This window comes from Myotis lucifugus, unplaced genomic scaffold, assembly GCF_000147115.1.
Source record: "Myotis lucifugus unplaced genomic scaffold, Myoluc2.0 scaffold_291, whole genome shotgun sequence".
NCBI lineage: Eukaryota > Metazoa > Chordata > Mammalia > Chiroptera > Vespertilionidae > Myotis > Myotis lucifugus.
The window spans coordinates 417,813-443,284 of NW_005871339.1; the positions used below are offsets into that span (position 1 = coordinate 417,813).

The 25,472-nt window shown below is 61.5% G+C and overlaps 1 protein-coding gene across 1 annotated transcript; it reads left to right on the forward strand.

Moving 5' to 3' along the window:
- The first annotated feature begins 6 nt into the window (after positions 1-6).
- Positions 7-24,910, forward strand: PFKL (phosphofructokinase, liver type). Its single transcript, XM_023763538.1, has 22 exons — positions 7-25; positions 5,734-5,811; positions 10,774-10,851; positions 11,642-11,831; positions 12,557-12,722; positions 13,223-13,267; positions 13,508-13,616; positions 13,861-13,956; positions 14,684-14,776; positions 16,663-16,788; positions 17,676-17,740; positions 18,205-18,268; positions 19,797-19,943; positions 20,271-20,341; positions 20,995-21,082; positions 21,660-21,812; positions 22,222-22,386; positions 22,777-22,838; positions 23,063-23,174; positions 23,787-23,886; positions 23,965-24,070; positions 24,363-24,910. Exons 2-22 carry the CDS (start codon positions 5,740-5,742, stop codon positions 24,508-24,510), a joined length of 2,256 nt encoding a protein of 751 aa, XP_023619306.1. The 5' UTR covers positions 7-25; positions 5,734-5,739; the 3' UTR covers positions 24,511-24,910.
- Positions 24,911-25,472: the final 562 nt, after the last annotated feature.

A 25,472-nucleotide genomic window follows, 5' to 3' on the forward strand; every position in this document is an offset into this window, starting at 1 on the left:
GGTGCTGACCAGCGGCGGCGACGCGAACAGATAGGAGGGGAGCGGGACCTGGCGCGGGGCGGCGGGCGGGGGTGTCCCCCTGTCCCCGGGCCCCTCCGCGCGCACCCGCCACCCTTCCCGGGACCTGGGGTCAGCGGCTGCCCCTGTCCGCGCGGGGCCTCGGGTCCCCCAGCCTCCCCGGCGCGCCCGGTCGCCCGCGTACGTGCCGCGCGCCACGGCTTCCGCGCTCCGCCCCCTCCTTGCGCGCCCGCCGGAGGTGTGTCCGTGCGCCGGCGTGGCCTGGGGACACGGCGCGCGGGGCCGGCGCAGGACTGGCCGCTGTCGCCCCGCCTGCCGACCTGGAGACCCCGCGCCCCTTCCCGGTGGCGCCTTCCAGACCTGTTTCCCCGAAGGCCGTGCTGAGCTGTGCAGGTGCCCGCGTACCTTGAGAGCCGGCCTCTTCCTGGTTCCTGAGCCGCAACCTGGGGACATTTCCATTCCCCCACCCAAGGCCTCCAGGGCGGCTCTGACGCCCGCCCACCCACTCCCCATCCATCCATCCGGGCTGGCAGGCGTGGGGTGGCATCCTACCCAGAACAGCTCCCCACTCTCCTTTTGAGGCCTAGTGAGGAAGAGGGTACCTTGGGGAGGTGCGCTGTCTGGGGCTTAGGGAGTTTCCTTTAGCTCAGACTTGTTCTCACCCCCTGAACAGGGGAAGCCCAAGGTGGTGGCCTGGCAGAGCTGAGCTGGTGCCCTGCCTTGGGGCGGGGGGGGCGTCTATCCCAGCAGCCCCCCTCCTGGCAGCCTGGTCTTGTCCTGACTACTGCTTTTCAGCGCCTCTGACCTGGGATGGCCAGTTTGGCACCTGTTGTGCTGGGCCATGTGGCTGCACCCTGAACTTTAAAAAATATATATTTTTATTGATTTTAGAGAGGAAGGGAGAGAGGAATAGAAACATCAATGATGAGAGAGAATCATTGACTGGCTCCCTCCTGCACACCCCCTACTGGGGATGAAGCCCACAACCCGGGCATGTGCCCTGGCTGGGAATCGTACCTGGGACCTCTTGGTCCATGGGACGATGCTCAATCCACTGAGCCACCACAGCCGGGAATACAGCCTGAACTTCAGGAGAGGCCTTAAGTAGACCAGGAGCAGGACTGAAAGGGATAGAGCCAGCACCCTCAAGCTGCACAGTGGGCTTGACCTGTCTCCCTCCAGATTCGAGTGCAGACACACACCTCCATCCCTTCCTCAGGCTCCCGACTCCCCATTCCCCACTCAGAACGGGGAAGAGGTGTTCACAAGCCAGGGAAGGCAGAACGAATTGGCCTCTGTCTGTGTCCCTGCCTGCAAGGGACCCTCCTGCAGGTTCAGGTTGAACCCTCAGGGCCTGGCCTGGCTGGCACTCAGCGTGCCCTTCTGCACGTCCACGGCCCCTCATGGCCAGAGCACTTGCTGCCAGTTCCTCCCTAGAGCCTGACGAGTGAGGCCGGGCTGGGGTGAGCGGGCTTGGAGGGTGGCCTTGGAGAAGCATCATCCTGTGAGATTAGACTACAAGAAAGGACACACCCTGAGAGGGCAGGACCCACCTCGCCAGACAGGCACAGGGGCCCGGGAGGCCCCCAACTCCCGTGGCTCTCGCAGGCTGAGCGGTCTCCACCCCAGGCTCCTGTCTGCGCAGTGGAGACAACAGCACCCAAGGGGGTTGGCAGGATAAATGACCTGCATTTAGATCAGGGTGTAAAGTCTTAGTTGTGGCCCTGGTGCCTCACACAGAACGGGCAGCGCTTCCTGGACACGGCTGGAGTGTGGCCGTCAGTGCACCTGCTGGCTGGCCTCGTGCTTTTCTCTGCAAGTGTCGCCTCTCCCCCAGAGCCCTGGCAGCCTCCACGCCTCTCCTGTGTGCTCTCTCCAACTTGCAGGTGGTAGCCATGGTTTCTGGTTGGAGCTGCACGGAGGAGGACTGCACAGACGCCCCCAGTTTCGGGCTCTGCAAATCCCGGGAGGACGGTGTCTGCCTTCCTGGGTCCCGTGTACGCCCCCTCGGTCTGTCCTCCTTTGTCCTCTGTGTGGCCTCCCTCGTGGGCGCTGGGCTGACGGCAGCTGGGGTGGATGAAACTTACCTCCCAGGTGCTACAGTCTGCATTGGTCGGAATGTGTGCAAACCAGCCAACCTCACGGAGCGAAGGGCCAGAGCTGGGTCCTGGTTGAGCCGACGTTGACCAGCCCTGTGGCCCGGCCCAAGCACTTCCCTTGGGCCTCGGTTTCCCCTTTTGTAAACAGGGAGGAGGAGGCCAGACAGGCCACCTGGCCGATTCCTTCCAGTTAGCCTGGAAATGGCGTCCTCTGCCCGCTCGGGGGCCTCTCCCTTTTGTCCACAGGAAGTGTCAGTTGTTCAAAGATGTCAGAGGACTTTGAAGAAGGAACTAGAGACTTGTAAAATAGCCCGGCTTGTCCATCCTTCCACCCCTCGGTCGCCCCCTGTGGGGCACCCCCTCCCAGCCCCCAAAGAACAGTCAGGACCTGCCTCTTTCTGGTGACAGTAGGATATTGATGTCCTATACTTGCAGGTGAGGATTTCGCTCCCCGAGTCCCCTCCCATCTCGTATGTCCCAGCCAGGCTCTGTGTCTGCATGTCACCTGTAGTGTCCTGCTGAGCCCGGCAGCATCTCATGATCGCGCTCTTGTACGCTGGGAGCTGACTGGGACCAAGTCACTCTGGTTACATCGTGGACTTCCTCCAACAGGAAGTCATGGGATGCACCTCCCTGGCCTTCTCGGAGGGGCGTGGGGCGTGGGGTGTGGGTCGCATGCCCCTTCAGCTGGTACACCCAGCTACTCCCCTGCCCACTCTTCTCACTGGCCCAGGGCTTATTTTGAGGACAAAAAGCAGATTAAAGGATCATTTAAAATGCCTTTTAAGAAGGCTGTGTACAGTGAGGTGTACCGGATAATCCATGCCCTCGGGCTGCCGTCTCCATGGCATCCGGTTCTGGGCTGACAGTCGAGAGTTTTCATTTAACATTGTCTGGTTTTCACCCTAACGGCTGAAAATGTTTCCCTAACGCTGGGCTCCCTTGTGTCTACCGGGCTGGCCAGTGAGATGACGTTGGCCCCTGGGCTGCTGGCCACATCAGGGGTGGGCGACTGGGAAGACATCTGGGTTGTATGGTGGGCTGAGTCCCTGGCCACTGACTCCCACCCCCACCCGCTCTCCTCACCCTGTTGCGGCTGCTGGCCCCCTCCTGCCTGCCAGAGGTGGGGCTTGGACCTTGAGCCTGCAATGGGCGCACAGTGGCCTCACCAGCGAGGTGGCTGGGAGAGGCAGATAGCCTAGAGTGAACCACCTGCTGCCAGCTCAGGGCCCCCTGGGGCGGGGTTGGGGGTGAGGGCAGGAAGCTTTACTGCTGCCTCATCTTCCTCAGTGCCCCCCACCCCACCTGAGAAGGCAGGGGGCCAGGGGAGCCTGCAGCCCTCGAACCCCCCGACCTCAGCTGCAACTTCTGATCCAGGTTCCTGGGGCACCCCAGTTGTCTGGGCAGGGGGGTGCCCCTGGCTCCTGCCCCCAACTTCAGCCTCTGCTATCCTAGTTGCATGCATTTGGGACACATGAGGCATTCACAGTTTCTTCAGAATTGGGGTTCTCTGACTTCACCCCAGTGTGGAAGCTGCAAGTGTGGTCTCTGTGGTCTGCCTGCCATGGCGTCTGGGTGCCCCATGCCAGGAGCCCTGGGCACTGGATGTGGGAACGTGGGAGCCTTTGCTGTGGGTGGACACAGGGCGGCTCACTGTGCCCCAGGAGGGGTTGGTGCCCCCACCTGCTGGGGTTCTGGCAGGTCCCCAGCCTCCCCCGGAGACCCGAGCTTCTCATCTGTAGACGGGGATGGTGCACATGCCTGTCTGCTGATGTAGGAGCCTGGAGTCCTGAGCCTGCAGGGGCCCTGCCTGTCCACTGGGTCCTCCTGAGGTGCTGTGAGGCCCCCTCATGTTATCTCATTCCTGCTCGCTCCTCTGGGCCCTGCCTCCTGGGCTGGAGACCTGGAGACCAGGGAGATGGGTGTGAAGGGTAAAGGTTGGGGGTCCTCATCTTGGAGTCACCATGTGGACCACATATGGTGTTGGGATCCTGGAAGCCATGGTGCCCCTGCAGGATGCCCGAGCAGATGGGCACCGCCAGCCTCCATGACTTCAGGGACCAGGAAGGCGGGGGTGCCTGGGGGGCCTGGCCACGCGGGCATTTGCATAGGCCTCCAGGGAAAAGGCTCTTGAAAGCTTAGGGTCAGACCACAGGATGAGCCCATGTGCTCTGGCGCAGTGCCAGGGACAAAGGCGCGGGGGAGGGAGTTGTGGGGGAGCAGGGAGGTCCTTGGGGAGACCAAGCACCGGTCTCCTGTGATCTGGCCCTGGACGCAGAGTCAGAGGGCGGGACCCTGGGTGGTGACCATTCTTTTTTGTTGTTGTTAATCCCTTCCTGAGAATATTTTTCCCATTAATTTTTAGAGAGAGTGGAAGAAAGGGAGGGAGGGGAGAAACATCTATGTGAGAGAGACACATCGATTGGTTGCCTCCAGTGTGGGCCCTGACGGGGCAGGGGATGGAACCTGCCACCCAGGTACCCGCCGTTGACCAGGAATTGAACCCGAGACCCTGCGGTCTGTGGGCCGACACTATCCACTGAACCACACCGGCCAGGGTCGTAGCCGTCATTCTTTCTTTCTCTCTGAAGACATAGGGTCCCTGCCTGCCTCTTTTTTCAGAACCACAGGTGCCTTTGCAGCATGGAGTCTTGGTAAAGAAGGTTTTGGTCAGTGTGGGGGCTGGGCCCACTCAGGATGCCCACACTGGGGCCACTGGCCAGGGTAGCTGACCTGGCAAGCTCCAGGCCTGTGGCAGCTACAGTCCTGGCTGTCTGGAGACCAGGGAGGTGGGCGTGGCATCTCCCCAAAGTGCCCTCAAAACATGGGAGGGGGACGGTCACGCAGGGCCACTCCTGGTGCTCTGTGCCTCGCGAGGGGCCTCCCATGAGGGCTTCGTTCAGGCTGCACCTTGTGGAGGGGCCGCAGGTGGACACCTCTGCCCTCTGTGGGTCTCGGAACTGGCTGTGAGGGAAGGGGGCTGAGGCTTCTCTGGGCTCGGAGCACCCCACGTGCTGCCTCCTTCAGCACCATGAATGTCCCTCTTTCCAGCGACCTAATCTGCAGGGGAGTTGCTAGGCACGGGGCAAGGCTACGGGGACAAGGAAGAGGGGTGGCCACCCCAGCCTGGCAGCTCCCCTGTGTGTGTGCGGGCAGGAGGGCCGGAGTGCCAGCCTGCTCAGCCACACTGCCTGCTCAGCCACACTGCCTGCTCAGCCACACTGCCTGAGGCTGCTGACCCCCAGCACCCCATGCCCTGGGGTCGCTGCCTTCTTCCTGTTTCACGGAGCCCGGGCTGATGCTCAGGGTGTTCCTGAGCTGCCCCCCGGGTCATGGTCATAGTGGAGGTTGCGGGGGAGCAGGGGCTCGATGAGGCCTGAAGGGATGGGTGGTTGCACACACCTGGTGCCCAAACTCAGGCTGCGTGAGGCCCAATGGGGAGTTTCCTGGCTTACCTCTGGGCAGCTTATTTCCGAATGCTCCACAGCTACAATGACGGGTTCACCCTGAGACCTGGGGCTGGACCTCCCACTCCAGCTCGGCGCCCCCTGAAGAGGGTGCTCCAGGGCCCTGACATCCGTGCATCTCCACTGACCATGTCCCCCCCGACTCCTTCCCAGGTATGAATGCCGCTGTCAGGGCCGTGACGCGAATGGGCATCTACGTGGGAGCCAAGGTCTTCCTCATCTACGAGGTAAGGCCGGGCGGGGTCCAGGCCCCACACTGGTGGGGCTTCGTGCTCAGCGGAGGGTGGGGGACACCTCCCTGTCTCACAGTGGTCACTTGTTCAACTCGAGGCTCAGGCCTAGAGGGAGGGGAGGGTCATGAGGAGGCAGAATGGGAGGGAGCCGGCCCCTGCTCTGGGGTGGGGTGAGGAGCCTTCCCCCCAGTCTGGGTGCTTGTGACGTGGGCCATGTCCCGGGAGATAGGAGGGTATAGAGCTGCTGTTCTCCTCCTGTGAGGCTGGGGAGCTCAGCAGCCACCTGTCATCCTCCAGCCCGGTCCCCCTCCTCCCTCCAGCCCCCCGTACCCCTTACACACAAACGCTGTGTGGATCACCCAGGTAACAACAGCAAACAGCCCCCTTGGACAATGGCAGAGTAGTGTTCTCTTTTGTTCTCACCAAGTTGGTGCCCCTTTTGCCTCATGCCCCCGCCCCCCAATGCCTGTGTCACATTTGGGGCTGACGTGCTCACAGGCACACATGGAGGAATTCCTCCATTGTCTTGTGGTTTTCTGGCGGCGCCGTGTTATTTTGTTTTCACTTTTTAGGCAACCAGAAGCGAACCCCAGCCTCTCTGCTCTCCCGATGCCTCCCTCTTCCCCTGTGGGCTGTCCCTGCCCCTTCCCCTGGCCCCAGGTTGGGCTGGGCCACACCCAGCTCCGGCCACATGAATGAATGAACAGTAATTTGTAGGCCCCTGCCTCCTGCAGGGCTCCGACCCTCAGCCCAGGACTGGGGGGCTGGGACCCTGCAAAGCCCCAGGTTGTCTTTGGGAAGCAGGTCTCCTCAGAGTCTCAGCTGCTGGGCAGGTGGGGCCCATGCCCTGATGATGGTCTAGAGTCTTCTGGGGGACAGGGGAGGCTCTTGGGAGGGGCCTCAGGTTGTGGCCTCCAGACAGGGACAGGTGGGTCCAAGCCCTGCCTGAGGTTGCCCACCTGTGACAGGTGTGTTCCTTCACCTCCTTGACCCTCAGTTTCTTCTGTTAAGTGAGGGTACCAATTCATTCTTTGTGGGGATGTTAAGGCCCAAAGCTAATGCAGTGTTGTGAGTTAAAGCACTTTTCACCGCCGACGGCGAGAAGGGCTCCGTGAAGGGGAATGGCTTTTATTCACCCAGGAGTCCAAACTGGACCCGTGGGCTCAAAGTTGACACAGGAGAGCTGCCAGCAGTGCACTTGGCCTGCAGCCAGCTCTGGGCTGCCTGGGCGCCTGCCCTGGGGGTGGGGAAGGGAGCGGTGACACTAAGTGGGTGGAGGTGTGCAGAGACATTTTATTTTTAAAATATTTTTATTGATTTCAGAGAGGAAGGGAGAGGGATAGAGAGATAGAAACATCAATGATGAGAGAGAATCATTGATCAGCTGCCTCCTGCACGTCCCACCCAGGATTGAGCCCACAACCTGGGCATGTGCCCTGACTGGAATCGAATCGTGACCTCTGGTTCATAGGTCGATGCTCAATCACTGAGCCACGCCGGCCGGGTGAGAGAGACATTTTAGAAGGTTCCAAGGCTAGAAGAGGAGGGTTGGGTCTGTGAGACGTCTTTGTAAATAATTTTTTAAAAAATTTTTCAATTACAATTGACATACAGTATTATATTAGTTCCAGGTGTAGAGCAGGAGTGATTAGACATTTATATAACCTATGAAATGACCACCCTGGTGAAGCAACCCATCTGACACCATACGTAGTTATCACAATATTATTGTCTGCTGAGCCTGCACTTGTGGAGGTGGTTGGGTGGTGCTTTGATGTGGTCTGAAGCTGTCCACTGGGTGCGCCAGCTCGGGGCTGCCTAGGAGGTCAGGCCAAGGTCAGCCACTGCCCATGTCCTGCTTGGGAATCCCCAGCTTGAGTTACAAAATAATCTGCAGGCGGCCGCTCCTTGTGCTGGGCTTGGAGGTGCTTGGGAGAGGCCAACTGTGCACCAAGGCTGCCTGCAGCTAGTGCCTAGCCTGGGGCCACTTAGCAAGAGGTATGCCTAGGCTAAATGCTGCTTGTTTGAGAGATTTTAGGAAATCTGAAGCATGAGCCAAGACAGGCTATTTGTATGGAAAAGTCACTGGAAATGACTTCAGAGGGCCCGAAAGTTGGGTGGGGTTAGGTCACAGGGAATCACTGGGGTGGGTGAACCATGTTAACCAGGTTGATGGAGACTCAGATATGCTGCCTGTCTGCTGGCTCTGTGGTCAGGGGGCTCAGCAAAGGAACAATGGCTTCTGCCAGCACCTCTGTCGGGGAGAAAGCTGCCTTTGTCCAGGCCTGGATGGACAATTTGGCCCCCCCACCCCCAAACCCCATAAGTTCTGGTGCCTTTTGAGCTGCTGCTCTAACTACTGAGCAAGCCAGCCAGGGCACCCTCCTGATTTTCAGCCTCCACATCTGGGTGTGGGACCAGCATTCAGTGTCTCCACCCCTCCTACCAGTCTTGATGTGGCTTTTTCTCTATATCCTTAATTGTAGGACTTCTGTTCAGCTGGGTTTCAGGCAGTTCTGAATGATGGTGGTTCTGTCGTTTGGTTGTAATTTTGATGTGGTTGTGGGAGGAGGCGAGGACCGCATTTGCCTTTGCCGCCATCTTGACTGAAAGCTGTCATCTCTGTCCTCTGCCTTCTGAATTCAGCAGAAGTGGCATTCTGGAGCTTCTAGGGCCACCCCAAAAGACGCCTGAAACCTCCTCCCAGGTCTCTTAGAATGGATGTTGTGGGGGCAGCCAGCTGCCCTAGGAGGCGTCCAGCTGCTCTGAGACGGCCATGCTGAGGGTAGCCCAGGCTAACCACACGGAGCCGCCTGCTCAGTTCCTGTTGTTCACGCCATCTTAGCCCAGGCGTATGGTTTGGAGGCTGAGAAGCCCACGATCTGCCGTCTGCAAGGTGCAGAGCCAGGAAAGCTGGTGGTACAAGTCCCGTTCCCAGCCTGATTCCGAGGCCTGGGAACCACGAGCGATTGCTGCTGCTTCAGCTCCAGCAGAGCTGTGTGTGTGGGACTTGGATTCGAGCTGGTGCGCAGTGGCCAGGGGCCAGGCTGGCGCTGTGCTCGGGCTCTGTGCCTGGCCCTGGGTTTTGCAGACTGAGACCTGCCTGTTCTGTAGCTGCTTGCTCCAGGCAGTGCCGTGCTGTGGCTTTTCAGGTCATTTTCCTGTTTTTCTGTGCTGGGCTGGTGGTGGCAGGGCTGGCTCATATCCTTGTGGTCAAATTCCTGACCAAAGGGTCGGGGAGGGAAGGAGGGAGGAAAGGGAAGGACATAGCCTGGCCTAAGCCATGGAAGGTAGCTTGGTGGTCCCCAGCCTGGGGGTCTCACTCCTCCTGTGGCCCTGAGAACCTTCTCCTAATTTTGGTTCCTGGAAGAATGGGCACCTGCCCTGCCAACTTCGGCTGGGCTGTGGGGCTGGTGAGGGAACCTCCTATGCCCTGAGTTGAAGAAACATTCCTCCCTGGGACTTCCCTGCACTCTTTCCTGTGTAGTGCTCCACCTCCACCCCCAGGGGTGGGAGCATTTGCCCCAGACTGCCTCTGGGCCTTGCTGCCCAGGACCCTATAGGCATAGGCGACAGAACAAGGGTGGGACGGCTAAAGGGAGGAGGCAGAGGGGAGGTAGATGCCCAGAGCCAAGCTGGGCTCGAGCCCCAAGCAGGGGCAGTGGCTCATCTACTACTTCAGTGGAGGGGCTGGAGGACTGCCTGGAGGAGGCAGCCCTGCTCATCTCAGCATGGTGGTGCCGTCTTTTCACCATTAATAAAATGCACCTGTCCTCTATCCAGACTGTATAAAGAACTCCTACTGATAAGGAAGGAGTAGTCATGTGACAGAAAACGGACAGGGCACCTGACCAAGCACTTCTCACAGACGTGGTCCAGACGATCAGTGACTTATGTCATAGACAAACAGCAAGTGGCCTGGCCGGTGTGGCTCAGTGGTTGAGCATCGGCCCTTGACTCATGCACCAAGAGGTCACTGGTTCGATTCCCAATCAGGGCACATGCCTGGATTGCAGGCTTGATCCCTAGGAGGGGGCATGCAGGAGGCAGCCAATTGATGTTTCTCTTTTATCAATGTTTCTATTTCCCTCTCCCTCCCCCTCTTTCTCTAAAAATTAATAGAAACATTTTTTTTAAAAAAGAAAAACAGTAAGTGGTCACTAGGGAAATTTAACACACCACCAACTGCAGGGACCCACATGCAGACCCCAGGATGAAGACTAGCACGGCCGGCGCTGTGGGCTGGAGCACCCAGAAGCTGGGCTGCGTGGCTGGCGGGTGAGATCAGCACAGCACAGCGGGCGCCACGCGAGCCTCTGGTAGCTGCTCAGGCACCAGCTCTCAGGAGCCCCCTCGCAGGAGATGTGTGCGTCCTTAGCAGCCTCATTTCTAATAGCCTTAAGCTGGAGACCTTCCCCATGTCCGTCATCGGTGGACGGACCATGACTGGGGCCCACACAGTGGCCTGGGGCACAGAGCGAGCTGAGACACGGCTGTGCACGGCGATGCGGGGCCTCGGAGACGCCAGGTTGAGTGAGAACCAGACACACAGAGCAGACACTGCTGTCACTTCTACATCTAATCGATGCCCGTAGGAGGCAGGACAGCGGGTTCCTCCGGGAGGGGTGGTCTTGGAAGGGCAGAGCGCTGCTGGGCACTCACCAGGTGGGCCACCTGTGATGGGAGCGCATTGCCCTGTGAGTCACACTCTGTAACAAGTAGCTTCTCAGCCCTGCAGTCGTTCCGGGAGGCCCACCTGGTGCCCTGGCCTCTCCCCTTGACTGTTGGCCACCCCCAGCTTCATCATCCAAGGCACTGGGGCCTCGTGGTCAGGACCCAGGAGCCTGCTTCCTGCTGGATGGGGTGTTGGCCGGGTTCCCAGCCCCCTGCTCGTGGACAAGGGTGCTGTCCGGCTACTGTGGGTGCCTGTCTCATGCCTGTGCTCCTCGGTTTCAGGGCTACGAGGGCCTCGTGGAAGGAGGCGAGAACATCAAGCCAGCCAACTGGCTCAGCGTCTCTAACATCATCCAGCTGGTAAGGCCTGCCGTGAGCCCTTTCCACCTGTGAGCACGTGTGTGCGCACACAGACACAGAGAGACAGACACGCAGACGCACACAGAGACTATGCACAGAAGCGTCCCCGTCCCCCAGGGGCTGGCTCAGGCTCACCAAGTCGTCTGGCTGCCGTGGCTTGTGGAGTGGCAATGGCCCTGGGGCGCCTCCACTACAAGAGTTCACTCTCAGCTCCAGCTAAGGGTGCAGGGAGGAGGGGACACTGGACAAGGCCTGGCGCGGCATCTGAGTAGCCTCCCCTTCGTCACCACTCTGACCCGCCAGTGACCAAGGCTCAGGTTTCCCTCCAGCTGACTGAGGGCAGGGGCGGGCACCTTGCTGGGCCAGGACTCCTAGGAGTGGTGGTTTTGGAGTCATGTCTCTGTGGGGAGACCCTCATCCTCCCACAGAGCTGGGACAGGGGTGCAGGCCTTGTCACCTGTTTACCCCAGGCCAGCTGGTGACACCTGGCTTATTCAAGTGGCCAGTCATTATCACGAGCCACAAATGGGTTGGTGGGCGCAGTGGGCAGGGGGCCTGCTCGCTTGGTTACCCTTTTTGAACTTCCCAAGACTGACAGGTGGATAGTCTCCTCCTCCTGGTATGTTCTGGGAGGAAGGCCCGGGGAGGGGACCCCGGCCCAGGCTTCTGGAGGAGGCCCTGGACTTCGCCCTCTCAGTTCTGCAGGGTCCACCATCCACCCCCCCCACACCCCTCAGTACAGGTCCCTTCTGCTACCTTGTTGGTCAAGGCTCCCCTCTCCTTTGCACAGGGTGGCACCATCATCGGCAGTGCCCGCTGCAAGGCCTTCACCACGCGGGAGGGGCGCCTGGCAGCCGCTTACAACCTGGTCCATCGCGGCATCACCAACTTGTGCGTCATAGGTGGGGATGGCAGCCTCACGGGCGCCAACATCTTCCGCAGCGAGTGGGGCAGCCTGCTGGAGGAGCTGGTGAAGGAAGGTGGGTCAGCGGCCAGAGCCGGCTGGGAGGGGAGTCGGTTGGGGGGGTGGGGGTGCTCGGAGGCCTCAGCACCTGCCTCGCTGCTGGTGGCAGTGGGATAGGTAGGACGAGGGGAGGCGGGAGACGCTGCCTGGCTGCTGGCCAGAGGAGTGGGCCTGGCCCAGCCCAAGGTCAGACGACCCTGGGCAGCTGCAGAAGCTGTCGGCTGGGTGTAGTGAGGTCAGTGTTTGAGCCGGAGCCCCTGGAGCCCAGCATCAGGGCCCCCCAGGCAGGGTGGACAGCAGTCCCAGGCTGACTCCCCCCACGCTGTGTGGACAAGTCTTGTCTGTAATTGATTCCGGACTTGGGTTACGGACGTTGTCATAGTTTGCAGAAGTGTAAGAGTTAGCGTTTGTCAACACCCAAGACACATAGCTGCAAGGTTGCCAGATGGAAAGCCCGCTTGGAGTTCAGTCTGTGCCGCTCGTGTGGAGCCTGGAAGTGGGGTGCGGTCACTCTGAGACTGTCCTGGAGGTCTCCTGCTCAGGGTGATGAGTCTACACTCAGCTTTAGGGGTTCAGTGGCCCCTCCCCTCTTGGGAGTCCCACTGCAGGACCTGGGTAGGGGGAGCTGAGCCTGGGCACCTTCCTGAGCCACACTGCCTGGTGGATGGGGGTGAGAGGTGGGGTTTCTTGCCCCCCATCGTGGCCAGTGGGGCCTCAGCTGGCCTCCGCTGCTCTCCCCAGGCAAGATCTCAGAGAGCACGGCTCAGACCTACTCCCACCTGAACATCGCCGGGCTGGTGGGCTCCATCGACAATGACTTCTGTGGCACCGACATGACCATCGGCACGGACTCGGCCCTGCACCGCATCATGGAGGTCATTGACGCCATCACCACCACCGCCCAGAGGTGAGCGAGGCCCGGAGCCCTCACTGGCCGGGCCAGGCTGCCAGGCTGCCAGGCGGGCAAGCGAGGCGGCCAAACTGGGGATCCTGTCCTCCTGGGAGGGGCGAGGCCGCCCTCTGCAGGGTCAGCAGGGGCCCTGGGGATTGGCACATCCCAAGGGGGGTCATCCGACTGCCGCTGGCCAGTGACGGCCAGGCCCGGGCAAGAGAAATGGCCTTCAGCCCTTGGAGCAGAGGTCAGTGAAAACCAGCGCGAAGGCGGGTCAGGAACCCAAGGCCACATTTTGCTCAGATAGGTGACCACCATGGGAATAAGGAGAGTGGTCGGTCCTGCTGCTCTGGTGTCCAGTGTCGCCGGGCACCCCCGAGGGGAGCTGGGCTGCTGGCAGTGTGGCTTGGCCCCTGGGCTCGAGGGAGGCAGGTTCTGCTGGCCTGTGAGGCCGGCCGTGCAGCTCAGCTCCCAGAGGCTCGACACTGACCTTTTGCTCTGTTCGGTGCCCACAGCCACCAGAGGACGTTTGTGCTGGAGGTGATGGGGCGGCATTGCGGGTAAGGGGGCCCTGGCCAGCTGGGGGTGCGGGGGCAACGGGGAGCAGGAGCCAGGGTGTGGTGCCTCCATGTTCCCGGCACAGGGCAGGTGCTCATCTAACACTGGGTGTGCGCTGGGGGGTGGGAGTCTGTCTCGGGCTGGATGCAGGGAGGACAAAGGAGGTGAGGCTCAGGTGACTCGGGTCTGGGGCCCGGGGTGCTGGGTCCAGCCCTGAGCAGGTGGCCCCTCCGCTCCTCTAGGTACCTGGCCCTGGTATCCGCCCTGGCCTCTGGGGCCGACTGGCTGTTCATCCCCGAGGCGCCCCCCGAGGACGGCTGGGAGAACTGCATGTGCGAGAGGCTGGGCCAAGTGAGTGGGAAGGGCGTGCTCACTTGTACCATTTGCCTCGTCCCCCTTCTTCCCTTGCTGCCCCCCAATTCCCAAGCCTGTGGCAAGGACCCCGCCACCTGCTTCTCCCCGCCTCCAGGAGGGCCACAGGGTCCCTGTCGGCCCCTCCTCACCGGGGTGTGGTCCCTGCGGTGTGGACCCCTGGGAGGGTGGGTGTCAGGACAGGTGTCTGAGGTTGCTGAGCTCCCGGATGTCTCTGACCCAGACCCGAAGCCGGGGGTCCCGGCTGAACATCATCATCATCGCCGAGGGCGCCATCGACCGCAACGGGAAGCCCATCACCTCCCGCTACGTGAAGGACGTGAGTGCAGGAGGGGCCCCAAAGCGGCCTGGATCGTGTGGGTGGGAGCGGGGTGGGGCTCAGCGGGTCGGGCTCCCGTTATCTTCTGTCCCCAAGCATCTGCTGGGCTCCTTCCCCTCCTGGAGGGCTTCCTCAGTGACAACAGATGTGTGTGGGGGGCGCCTGGGCCCCTTAAGAAGCCCTGGCCCCAGAGGCCAAGGTTTCCCCCACACCTGTTGGGCACCCCCACCCACTGGCTGCTTTCCACTGACCTCTGCTCCTAAGGCTGAAGGCCATTTCCCTCGCCTGGGCCTGGCCGTCACCAACCAGCAGCAGCCTTCATTCAGACATATTCCCTGCAGGCCAGGCCCACCTGGGACTCCATGTCCACACTCACACGGGTAACATAAACACACATACACGGAAACACATCCAGACACTCACATGGAAACACACACACAGACATACACCCTGTATATGGAAATAACATCCACACACTCACATGGAAACGTATACAGAGAAACACACACTCGTGTACCCAGAAACACATCCACACATAGAAACACACATATACAGAAACACATCTGTGGGCATGAACCCTGGGCTGGCTCTTTGGGGACCCTGACATGCCAGAATCCCTGAGGCCTGGTGGGGAGGGGCAGGGACCAGGGTTTGGGGTCTGTGAGTAGTGAGACAGTGGAGGTGGGCAGCGAACCCAGGGACCCCCTTATTCTCTCCCAATGAACAGCTGGTGGTCCAGAGGCTGGGCTTCGACACGCGTGTGACCGTGCTGGGCCACGTGCAGAGGGGAGGGACCCCCTCGGCGTTCGACCGCATCCTGGTAGGTGGGGCTTTGCTCTGGTCCCAGTGTGTGTGGGGGGCGGGGGGGGCGGGCGTGCATGCGTGGTGTGTGCGAGCATCTCCTCACTGTGCGGGTGCTCATGGGTGAGACCGAGGTGTGGCCCCTCCGTTTCTCTGTGAGGGGGAAACGCAGACCTGGGTGGGGACCTTGCCTCCTGGCCAGCCCTTCCCTGCCCCATGAGTCAGCAGCTCCCGGCCCTCTTGGGAACGGCTGTGGCAGGTCCCTGGGGGAGGAGGGCAGGGTGGCAGGGGCCAGGCCTGCGCAGGGTCCTCCTGGGTCCGAGTCTGGTGGTTCCGAGTCCAGCCCATAGCATAGTTCCTGTCCCGGGGGCACCGAGGCGCTGGGGAGCGGGGGTGGGGGGGGCTGGATTCTGGCCTGTGGGTGCCATTGTCATTCTGATTACTGCTGGGCCCCTCTTGTCCTCTGCAAAGTGGGAAACTCTTTGTAGACAACGGAGACAGGGCCTGGCCAGGGGCAGCCCATGGGTGGTAACGAACCTGTATGCGAGGGCTGGGCCCCTGTGCTGGCATGAGGCTGGATCGCCTGCTCTGACCCTTAGAGAGCTGAGGCCGCTCTACTGCCCTGAGCAGCCCGTGGCCTCCTCAGTCCCCCACAGACTGTGGGGACACTGGCCTCAGAGGGCCTTGCCCACCTGGCCAGGCACCTCTGCACAATGTCCTTGGGGACATTCAGGACAGTCTCCTGAGGGGTCTGGGACATAAGGGCCAGGCACCGACCCTCCACCAAGCCTGGCAGCAGAGATGGCCGGGGTGGGTCCGGGGCCTCCCCGGCTTGCAGGAGAGCAGGCCGGCTGCCGTTTCGTGGGAGCCTGTGGGAGACACGAGCGAGATGCCTGGGTCAGAGGCGAAGGACAGTTTGTTCTCGCAGCCAGAGCGGCGGCATTGTTCACTGGTCCCTGAGCCCAGCTCTGCGGGGTGACACCTGCACGCACACCTGCTCAGACTCCTGAGCTCAGGGAACCCCAGTCTTCCCAAACGAGCTGCCAGTGTGGTGCTCTGAGGGGGACAGGAACTTTCTTCTGTGGCTGTTACTAAAACAAACCCGCGCAGTTGGAGACTTGCTCCCAAGACGTGCAGAGATCCAGAGACCCGGGCACTGGTCTGCGGGAGCAGCAGGAGGCGGGACCAGCCTGCCATATCTCACTGAGCAGAGCTCAGCCTTGCTTTCTTGCACACCTGTCTGTCCCTGTTGGCTGGGCCAGGACCTGCATTTGTGATTTGTCCCCACGGAGGACAGCCCCTACGTGGTTTAGCTGGCCCAGCCCACCAGCTCACGTTCATCATATACATGCACGCAGGAAAGCCCTGACATGCAGGAGCCCCATCAGAAACCTCATCATGGTAGAAAGAGCCCTGGAAACCTGGCTTCAGCCCTCGCCCTTCCCACCAGGCTGAGCGGCCGTGGGCGAGTGGCATCACTGCAGCCTGGAGGGGCAGGGCCACACCCTCCTAGTAGGGCTCTGTGAGACCCTGTGAAGCGGTGTCTGGATGGGCTGTTGTGAATGGTGGTCATACTAAGTCACTGTTTCTGTCGCCATTTGTTCTAGAAGCTTTGGCCAGTGTGTGTGTGTGTGTGTGTGTGGGGGTGGTGGTGGTGGTGAAGCTCTGAAAATTGAGGGTTTGTACATGGTGTGGGGGCTGGCTCAGTGTGGCCCTCAGAGCGGAGCAGGGCCAAGCGAGTCTGTGTGTACATGTGTGTGCATGTGTGTGTGCCTGTGCCTGTGTCTGTGTGCATATGTGCACATGCCTGTGTCTGTGTGTGCGTGTGTGCGTGTGTGTGTGTGTGTGTGTGTGTGCACTCTGAGGGTGGGCTGTGCCTGCCTGAGCCCCACTCCTCCCCCTCAGAGCAGCAAGATGGGCATGGAGGCGGTAATGGCGCTGCTGGAGGGCACACCTGACACCCCGGCCTGCGTGGTCAGCCTGTCAGGGAACCAGTCTGTGAGGCTGCCCCTCATGGAGTGCGTCCAGGTGGTGAGTATACGGCCTGGGGTCTCTCTGGCTTTCCCCTCCCTGCAGGCCTCTCAGGGCTCCAGCAGGCTGCCCGCACAGCCCCTTCCCAGCCTCGCCTCCTCATGTGTCACATGTCCCGGCCGTCTGGGTGTGCGCCCCATCCCCCCAAGCGGGCCTCAGGGTGTCTGAAGCCTGCAGTCCTGGGGAGGGGAATGAGCATGTCCCCAGCGTGGGACGAGCCCTGAGAGAGGGGGGAGCTAAGCTGAGGTCACTTAGCTTCCCAGAGCCAGTGGCCATGGACCCACCTTGCAAACTGGGTGGTTGGGGTAGGCATTTGGGGCAAAGATGGGAGGGAGGGGGAGTGAGTGGCCGGAGCCACTGGGTAAATCCTGGCAGACGGTGTGGGGACATTCGATGTGGATGGAGCGGGGGCCACTGGCAGAGAGAGTGGGAGGTGAGCGCAGCGAGGCTGAGAGGCTGGTGTGGGGATCTCGCCCTGGCTCCACAGGTTTGGGGGGCCCTCAGCCAGGGGAGGGTGGGGTGAGAGGGCACACAAGTGGGAGACTGGGCCTCCCTGAGGCTTCTCTTGAAAGAACCTCCTGCCATGATTTCCACCAGCTCTGCTGCTGAGCAGGCTGGACATTGGCTATGGGCCTGGGGGCCAAATGGGCCTCAGCCTCCATTCCCAAGGCCCTGGTAGGGCCCCAGGGGCTGAGGAGGAGCGAGGGTGGCCAGGGAGGACCATGGGCCAGGCCAGGTAGGGCCCGCTCGGCCTCAGCCAGCTTTCCTGATTGCTGGCCTTGGCAGTGACCACTGCTGGGCAGGCCTGGGACAGGCCCACCGAGCCAGGTGGCGGCTGTGTATGCTCCAGGCTCCTCCTTCAGTCTGTGCTTGTCCTTTTCTCTAAGACAAAGGAGGTGCAGAAGGCCATGGATGAGAAGAGGTTTGACGAGGCCATCCAGCTCCGTGGCAGGTGAGGGCCGCGTGGGCTCGCTCCACGCAGACCCCTGGCAGCTTGCACACAGCCAGCCCCTGACATGCGGGACATCAGAGCTGTAGAGATGGCCTCTGCATCTCCCGAGACCCTTCCTCCCACGTGTGTGTGGCCGAGCAGTCTGCAGTTAGCGATGGGGCCTCAGTGGTCCCTGCGGAGGGAAGCAGGCAGGCTGTGGGGTGGGCCGGAGCTGCCCACTCCGGGCAGGTTGGATGTGGGTCCTGGCTTAGCTGAGAGGCATTGCGTGTTTTATGGGGTCTTCCACCGTCCAGTGATGGCATCCGGCCCAGGTTTGGGGCAATGAGAGAGGAGGTGGGGTGCACCATGTCCAGCTCCTTCATGCTTAGTTGTGTGACCATGGGCTGTGGCTGTGGGCTTTGGCTGGGGGCTGGGAGTGGGCTGTGGGTGTGAGCTTCACGGTGCATGACCGGCTTTCGTTCCAGGAGCTTTGAGAACAATTGGAACATTTACAAGCTGCTTGCACACCAGAAGATCTCCAAAGAGAAGGTGAGGTGGTGTGAGTGGCAGAGCCTGCGGGCTCAGGGTCTGCCCATGGGGAGCAGAGAGCTCCGAGCTGGCTCAGCTGGGCTGGGCCCCTCCCTCCTGTGTGGGGTCTGAACTGTGAGCTGGGAGGGTCAGGCTCGGCCTCTGCTGGACCAGCAGATGTCAGACAGCCAGTGTCCGGGCCTGGGGATTATGGTGGCCAGTTGCTTACCAGACAGTTGCAAGAAATTAAGTCAGGCCTGTAGACTTAGCTCAGGAGAAAAGGGGTCCGACATTCACGAGCCCCTTCAAGACAACTACAACCCTCATCTTCAAGATGAGGATGACAGCTGGGTTTGTTTCTGAAGTCCTGGGGGGCAAGGACAGGGTCCCCTTAACACAGTGTTGGAGGGTGGGGTCCTGGATCTGCTGCCCTGGGAGCCTCGGCCATGGGGGGGCCGACACAGGGAGTGGCAGAGGCCGTGGGGTTGGTAAATGCTGTGGCCGTTGTCACTAATGTCACCAGTTTGAGGGCACCCCTGCAGAGTGTGTCTAGCCTGGGGAGCGCATCACCCTCTCCGCATCTCCTTTCCTGGTCCATCTCTCCAGGCCCCACACAGCAGAGGGGGCTGCACTTCCCCTCCCGGAACTGGCTGGGTGTGCCCACCTCTGGGGCAACGCGACGCTACCAGGGCCACTGGAGCCACACTGCCTGGTGAAGCCCTGGCCACATGTGGCCACAGAGCTCTCGGCATGAGGCCGGGTTCCAAGGACTGTGGGAGATGGGTGTGAAATAGCCCGTTAGTAATTTCTTTCTTCCTTTCTTTTTTTTTTTTTATAATACATTTGTGTTTTGTTTTTTTAAAATATATATTTTTATTGATTTCAGAGAGGAAGGGAGAGGGAGAGATAGAAACATCAGTGATGAGAGAGAATCATTGATCGGCTGCCTCCTGCAAACCCCCCACTGGGGATCGAGCCCACAACCTGGGCATGTGCCCTTGACCGGAATCGAACCTGGGACCTGTCAGTTTGCAGGCCGACGCTCTATCCACTGAGCCAAACCGGCTCGAGCCTGTTAGTAATTTCTTACATTGATTCCAGGTTGAGGTGATACTATTTTGGCTATATCAGGTTAAATTAGCCCTAGTGTCACCTGCTTCTTTGTACTTAATGTGGCCTTTCTTTCAAAGTCCTTACACTCACCAAGGACTTTGAGGTGCTGGTGCTGACCCCTGAGTGTGGGGTGATAGCCGAGGCTTCGGGCAGGAGTGGACTCTGGCCGGAACCCTCCCTGCTACCACCACAGGGGCACTAGCCCCGTAGTGGCCACATCCTGCTAATGCCTGTGGCCGGGCCTGCAGGTTCTGAGCGCGGCCTGCACTGCAGCCTTTTTGCTCTTCATCAGCAGCTCGTGGCGCCCTGAGGACAGATCCGTGTCACTCCTGGGGGGCCCGGCTGGCGTGAGAACCTGCCTCTCGTTGACTTTTGTGTGGTCAGCCGTCTCTCCCAGCCCAAGCTCACGCTCTTGTCTCCGTCCCCTTCTCCGAAGACCCAGTTCTCCCTGGCCATCCTGAACGTGGGGGCCCCGGCCGCTGGCATGAACGCGGCCGTGCGCTCGGCGGTGCGTTCCGGCATTTCCCAGGGTCACACGGTGTATGTGGTGCACGACGGCTTTGAAGGCCTGGCCAAGGGTCAGGTAGGTGCCAGGTGGTGGGTGTCCTGGTCATTGGCTGATTATTACCCCCCCCCCCCAGCTTGCTTACAAACAAACCAGGGGCTCCGGATGCCGAAACGCAGGGATTGGCCAATTCAGGCCCATGAAGAAGACAGATCAGAGGATGAGGGCGAGGGGCGAGCTCCCGGGGAGGGGGAATGGGTCCAGGCCGGCTGCCTGGGCCAGGCTCCCGGGACCCTGCTCTGTTCCCCTGTGGGCGTGCTGTCCCTGGGCACAGGTCTGTCACCTGAGGTGGAATCCGCGGGCACCTCTGGCCTGTCCCCTTGAAGCTGTGCCTCCCTCCTGCAGGTGCAAGAGGTGGGCTGGCACGACGTGGCCGGCTGGCTGGGGCGTGGAGGCTCCATGCTGGGCACCAAGAGGTGAGTGGCTGGCAGCTGGCCGCCATGGGCGGCTGGGAGATCAGAGTGTAAGCTCAGCGGGGAGAATGGGGGCTGCAAGGGGAAACCCACCCTGGGCCCTGGGCTAGGTCCCCCTCTGGCTGGTGACCTGCCAGGGCATGCTATGCAGTGGTTCTCAACCTTCTGGCCCTTTAAATACAGTTCCTCATGTTGTGACCCAACCATAAAATTATTTTCGTTGCTACTTCATAACTGTAATGTTGCTACTGTTATGAATCGTCACGTAAATATCTGATATGCAGGATGGTCTTAGGCGACCCCTGTGAAAGGGTCGTTCGACCGCCAAAGGGGTCGCGACCCACAGGTTGAGAACCGCTGTGAGCCTCCGGCCTGGGCTTCCTGGCTGAGGGCTCACCTGGGGTCACCTGCGCAGGGGAAGGCTGCTGGGCGGCCCACGTCTGCTAAGAGCTCACTTAGGCCACAGCGGGAGGGGCTCCTCCATCACCTGACAAGTGCCTGGCAGGGGCACTGGCGGGGCCCCTGCCCCATATGCCTCAGGCACTGAGCCTCTGCTTCCGCCTGTAACCTGAGGGTGCAGGTCAGTGTGTGCGCTTTCTTCCGGTCTGGCGGTCTGTGCAGACACCGAGTGTTTGTCTCACTGTCTCACACTGCAGGACGCTGCCCAAGAGCTACATGGAGAAAATCGTGGAGAACATTCGCAAGTACAACATCCACGCCCTGCTGGTCATCGGCGGCTTCGAGGTGAGGCCACCGCAGGGGTGCCGCCTGGGGTGCTGAGGTGGCCCTTCCAGGAACCCCGTGTGCAGGGAGGTTCTTGGCAGGGTCCAAGGAAAACAGTGTTTGGTTTGGGGAGGGTTTTTGCCTTCTCTTGAGGCTTCGCAGTTCAGATGAAAGCTGGCAGCCCAGGCGCTGGGGTGGGGGGAGCAGGAGCAGGGGGAGGAGCAGGGCAGCTCTGGCTGAAGGACAGGGAGCAGTTTGCGTCTGGCCCCTGAGGTGGGGGTGGGGCACTCTGGGCAGGAGGCCTGTGTGGTGGCCGTGCCCAGGGTGGTCTTGGGTGGATTTTGAGCAGTGGGCACTGCTGTGTGGCCCGGGTGCTGGCAGCCCTCGTGACTGGCAGACGCTCTTGCTTTCCCCGGAGGAGCCCGAGTCCCCTGCAGACTGCAGGGAGTGGACGGGGTCAGGGCAGGCCCTGCAGGCCTCCTTCCTGTCCTCCCTGGACCCCACTTTCCCTGGCCCAAGGGGCTGCAGAGCTGCTGGGTGGGGCCCATCCCCCTGCCCCAGCCCAGCCTCTCTGGTCCTGAGCCCCCGCCCCCCACAGGCCTACGAGGGGGTGCTGCAGCTGGTGGAGGCCCGCGGCTCCTATGAGGAGCTGTGCATCGTCATGTGCGTCATCCCAGCCACCATCAGCAACAACGTGCCGGGCACAGACTTTAGCCTGGGCTCCGACACCGCCGTCAACGCCGCCATGGAGGTAGGGAGGGCCTCCTGGTCCAGACCCCAGTAACCTAGGTATTTTATTTCCTTTTGCTCGATTCTCTATTCAATGTTACAATTCTCTTTCACACGCTGAAGTGTTCCGAGTTAGGGTTATTATGTCACATTATCCTTGGCATCCAAGGCCACACGTTCACAGTGACCTACACTGGCAGGAGTGACCCCGCTTACAGGTCAGGGATCTTAGCGATGTCCCTGGCCTTACCTAGTAGAAGCCAGTGGCGCTCCTGTCGTTCCCGGGGCACGTGGGGCGTGGGACTGCCCTGGCCTCCTGTGACCCTCAGTCAGCTTTGGGGAGAGACCTGGTCTCCGCAGTGTAGCGGGTCCCGGCTGCCCACTGGGGAGGACCCTGACCACCCCTGGTGCCCCCCCCCCTGCCCCCCCAGAGCTGTGACCGAATCAAGCAGTCGGCCTCGGGGACCAAGCGCCGGGTGTTCATCGTGGAGACTATGGGCGGCTACTGTGGCTACCTGGCCACCGTGACCGGCATCGCCGTGGGGGCTGACGCCGCCTACATCTTTGAGGACCCTTTTAACATCCAAGACTTAAAGGTGAGCTGAGCCTCAGCCTCCTCCCTCCGTGCTGCTGAGCAGGTCCCCTCCTGGTGCAGAGGCTGGGCCCGGCCAAGGAGCCACGGCTCAGCAGGCGGGGCTCACTGCCTGTGAGGGGGCCTGGCCTGTGACCCTGCACCCCTTTCCTCCTGCAGTCTCCCACTCTGTGTCCATGTTGTGGCTCCCGTGGCCTCATGGCCCAACCGATACCTCTCAGTGCCCTCTGCCACCTGCAGGCCCCCGGGTCCCCCCATCACCCCTGGGTCACGTTGGCTCCAGCTGTCAGTCAGTCTGGAATATTCCTGCCCAGACAGCCTGCCTTCTGGCTGCAGCGGGGGCAGTGCTGGCTGCTGCCCCGGCCCCGGCTCACCGTGTCACTCACGCCTGCAGGCCAATGTGGAGCACATGACGGAGAAGATGAAGACGGAGATCCAGAGGGGCCTGGTGCTGCGGTGAGGCCGCGGGTGGGCCTGGGCCCCAGCAGGGGGAGGGTCGGCCCAAGCCTCGGCAGGTGCTTCCAGACCCTGGCTGTGGGGTCAACAAGATGGAGGTGGCCTTGGAGAGGGGTGGGTGGGGTCAGCGTTCCCAGAGGTCCGTGGCCTGGCCCAGCAGGCTCAGCAGTGAGCGAGACCTGAGCCGGCCCCCACTTCACTCAGCCCCCTCTTCCTCTCCCCAGAAACGAGAAGTGCCACGATCACTACACCACGGAGTTCCTGTACAACCTCTACTCCTCCGAGGGGAAGGGCGTCTTCGACTGCAGGACCAATGTCCTGGGCCACCTGCAGCAGGTACGGCGTGGGGAGCGCGGCCCCTGGCCCCTGCCTCCCTCTGTACCTGGGCGAGGGGTCAGGACACAGCAGGATGCGGCCCTCCTCTGTGCACATCTTTGTGGGGCGCCTGGGTGAGGTCATTGGCCTCATCATCCCATCACTCAGATGGGAGACCATGCTCCTGTCTGCTGAGGCCTCCCCACTAGCTAGGAAGGGCCAGGGCTCCTGTGGTCATCTCCATGCCATGTCCCCTCCCTGCATTAGCCTCCTAGCGGCCCTGCAAGGAGCTGGAGCTGTGGGGTTTCCCAGCCCGATGCGAGGGCTGTGTGCACCCCGAGGCTGCTCTCTCCTGGGGTTTCCTTGCTCACGGGGACCTATCTGCTGCCGCATGCATAGTCCCACAGAATCATCCCACCTGGTGACTAGTTAGCCCACTGCCTTGGCCTCTCGAAGTGGCTTTTAGGCCAGATTTGAGGTGGAAGAGGGACCAGGGGTGCTGCAGGCAGAGGGTATTGTGTGAGAGCTCACCTGAGGTCACAGCGGGGCCAGTTTTGGGACTTGTGGGGACTAGGCCTGCCTCGGCTGGCTCTCGTCCCTGCTGGCCGGTAGTCTCACCCACTGTGTCTACAGGGCGGGGCTCCAACCCCATTCGACCGGAACTACGGGACCAAGCTGGGGGTGAAGGCCATGCTCTGGATGTCGGAGAAGCTTCGGGCCGTCTACCGCAACGGTACGTGGGGTGGCGGCTCGGCGGACAGTGCCTCCGCCAGGCCCTGGGGGTGGCTGCAACACATGCCTGTGTCCACAGGGCGGGTGTTCGCCAATGCCCCCGACTCGGCCTGCGTGATTGGCCTTAAGAAGAAGGCGGTGGCCTTCAGCCCTGTCACTGAGCTCAAGAAGGACACTGACTTTGAGTGAGTCCCTCTGAAGTGAGGGGGGACCCCAGGGCCCTGACTTCCCCAGGCTGGTGTGCTGGGACAGGGGAGGGTTGGGGTGGGCCAGCCCGGCTGTCAGGTCCGAATGCACAGGCTTCCCACTCTGCCCCTGGTGCTGAGCCCGTCCTGGTGCAGGCCCCGGAGGGCCACCACTGCCAGGGGCCACTCATGTTGGGGAGTGGGCAGGGTCCAGGGTTCAGAGTAGGGGGTGCGGTCCCGGGTCGGGCTCTGGCCAAGGAGGTGCCCTGACCCCGGTCCCACCCGGCCCCAGGCACCGCATGCCCCGGGAGCAGTGGTGGCTGAACCTGCGGCTGATGCTGAAGATGCTGGCACACTACCGCATCAGCATGGCCGACTACGTGTCTGGGGAGCTGGAGCACGTCACCCGGCGCACCCTGAGCATCGACAAGGGCTTCTGAGGCCGCCCTGCCCTCCCGATGCCCGGGCCCTCCCCGCCAGGCTGCTGCCCCTGCGCCTGCGGGCAGGCAGGCAAGTGGACAGCTGTGGCCTCTCAGCCTTGCCCTGGGGAATCATGGCCCCATCCTCCGGGACAGAGCACCCGGGTACCACCTTCCATTCCAGGGGGACACGGGACGTCCTAGCTTGGACAGCACTGTCCTTCCTCCTTGGACCCCTGCATGGTCCTGAGTCTCCCCTCACGGTGGCCCTTCGCCCTCACCGGCCCTTGGGGTCCAGCGCCGTCTGTGTGCCAAGGGGGGTCTGTCCCCAGGGCCTTGCTGTGACCCTGCTCCTGTGCACTGGACACTGGCTGAGCAGAGCCTGCCGTCTTTTGTAGGAATAAACTCACCCAACAGTGGACGCTCAGTCTCTGCAGAGCAGGGCCCGTGGGACTGGAGGGAGGTCGGGCCTGCTGGTGGTCGGCAAGGGGTTGGCTCGGGGCTGTCCTGTGGCTCCAGGGCCAGTCTGGTCTTGGAGACATGCACCCTCTTCCCAGATCCACACTCGCTTCCCAGACCAGCAGGCCCCTCTGCCAATGGGGTGACCTGAGCCTCCACTGGCCCTGTCCTGAGCCCCTCATCTCTGTCCTAAGGGGTGACCTGAGACCCCTCAGCCTTGTTCCGAGGGGTGACCTGTGTGCCCCCAGCCCTGTCATGAAAGGTGACATGCCTGGCCTCCCCCAGGATGAGGACTTCTGAGCCTGGTTCCTGGGCTCCCAAGTCTGACCTTGAACGGTCCCCCAGACTTAGCCTGGACTGGGGTCTCTGAAGCAGAGCCAGGGGTCCCGGCCAGGGCAGGGGCTGATATGAGTGAGGTTGCTGGGAGACCTTGGTGGGGGTGGCCAATGGGAGGGGGAAACAGCCAGAAACTTCATCACCGCCGCCACGGGCGGTAGGCTGATCCATCAGTTCGGGGCAGCGAG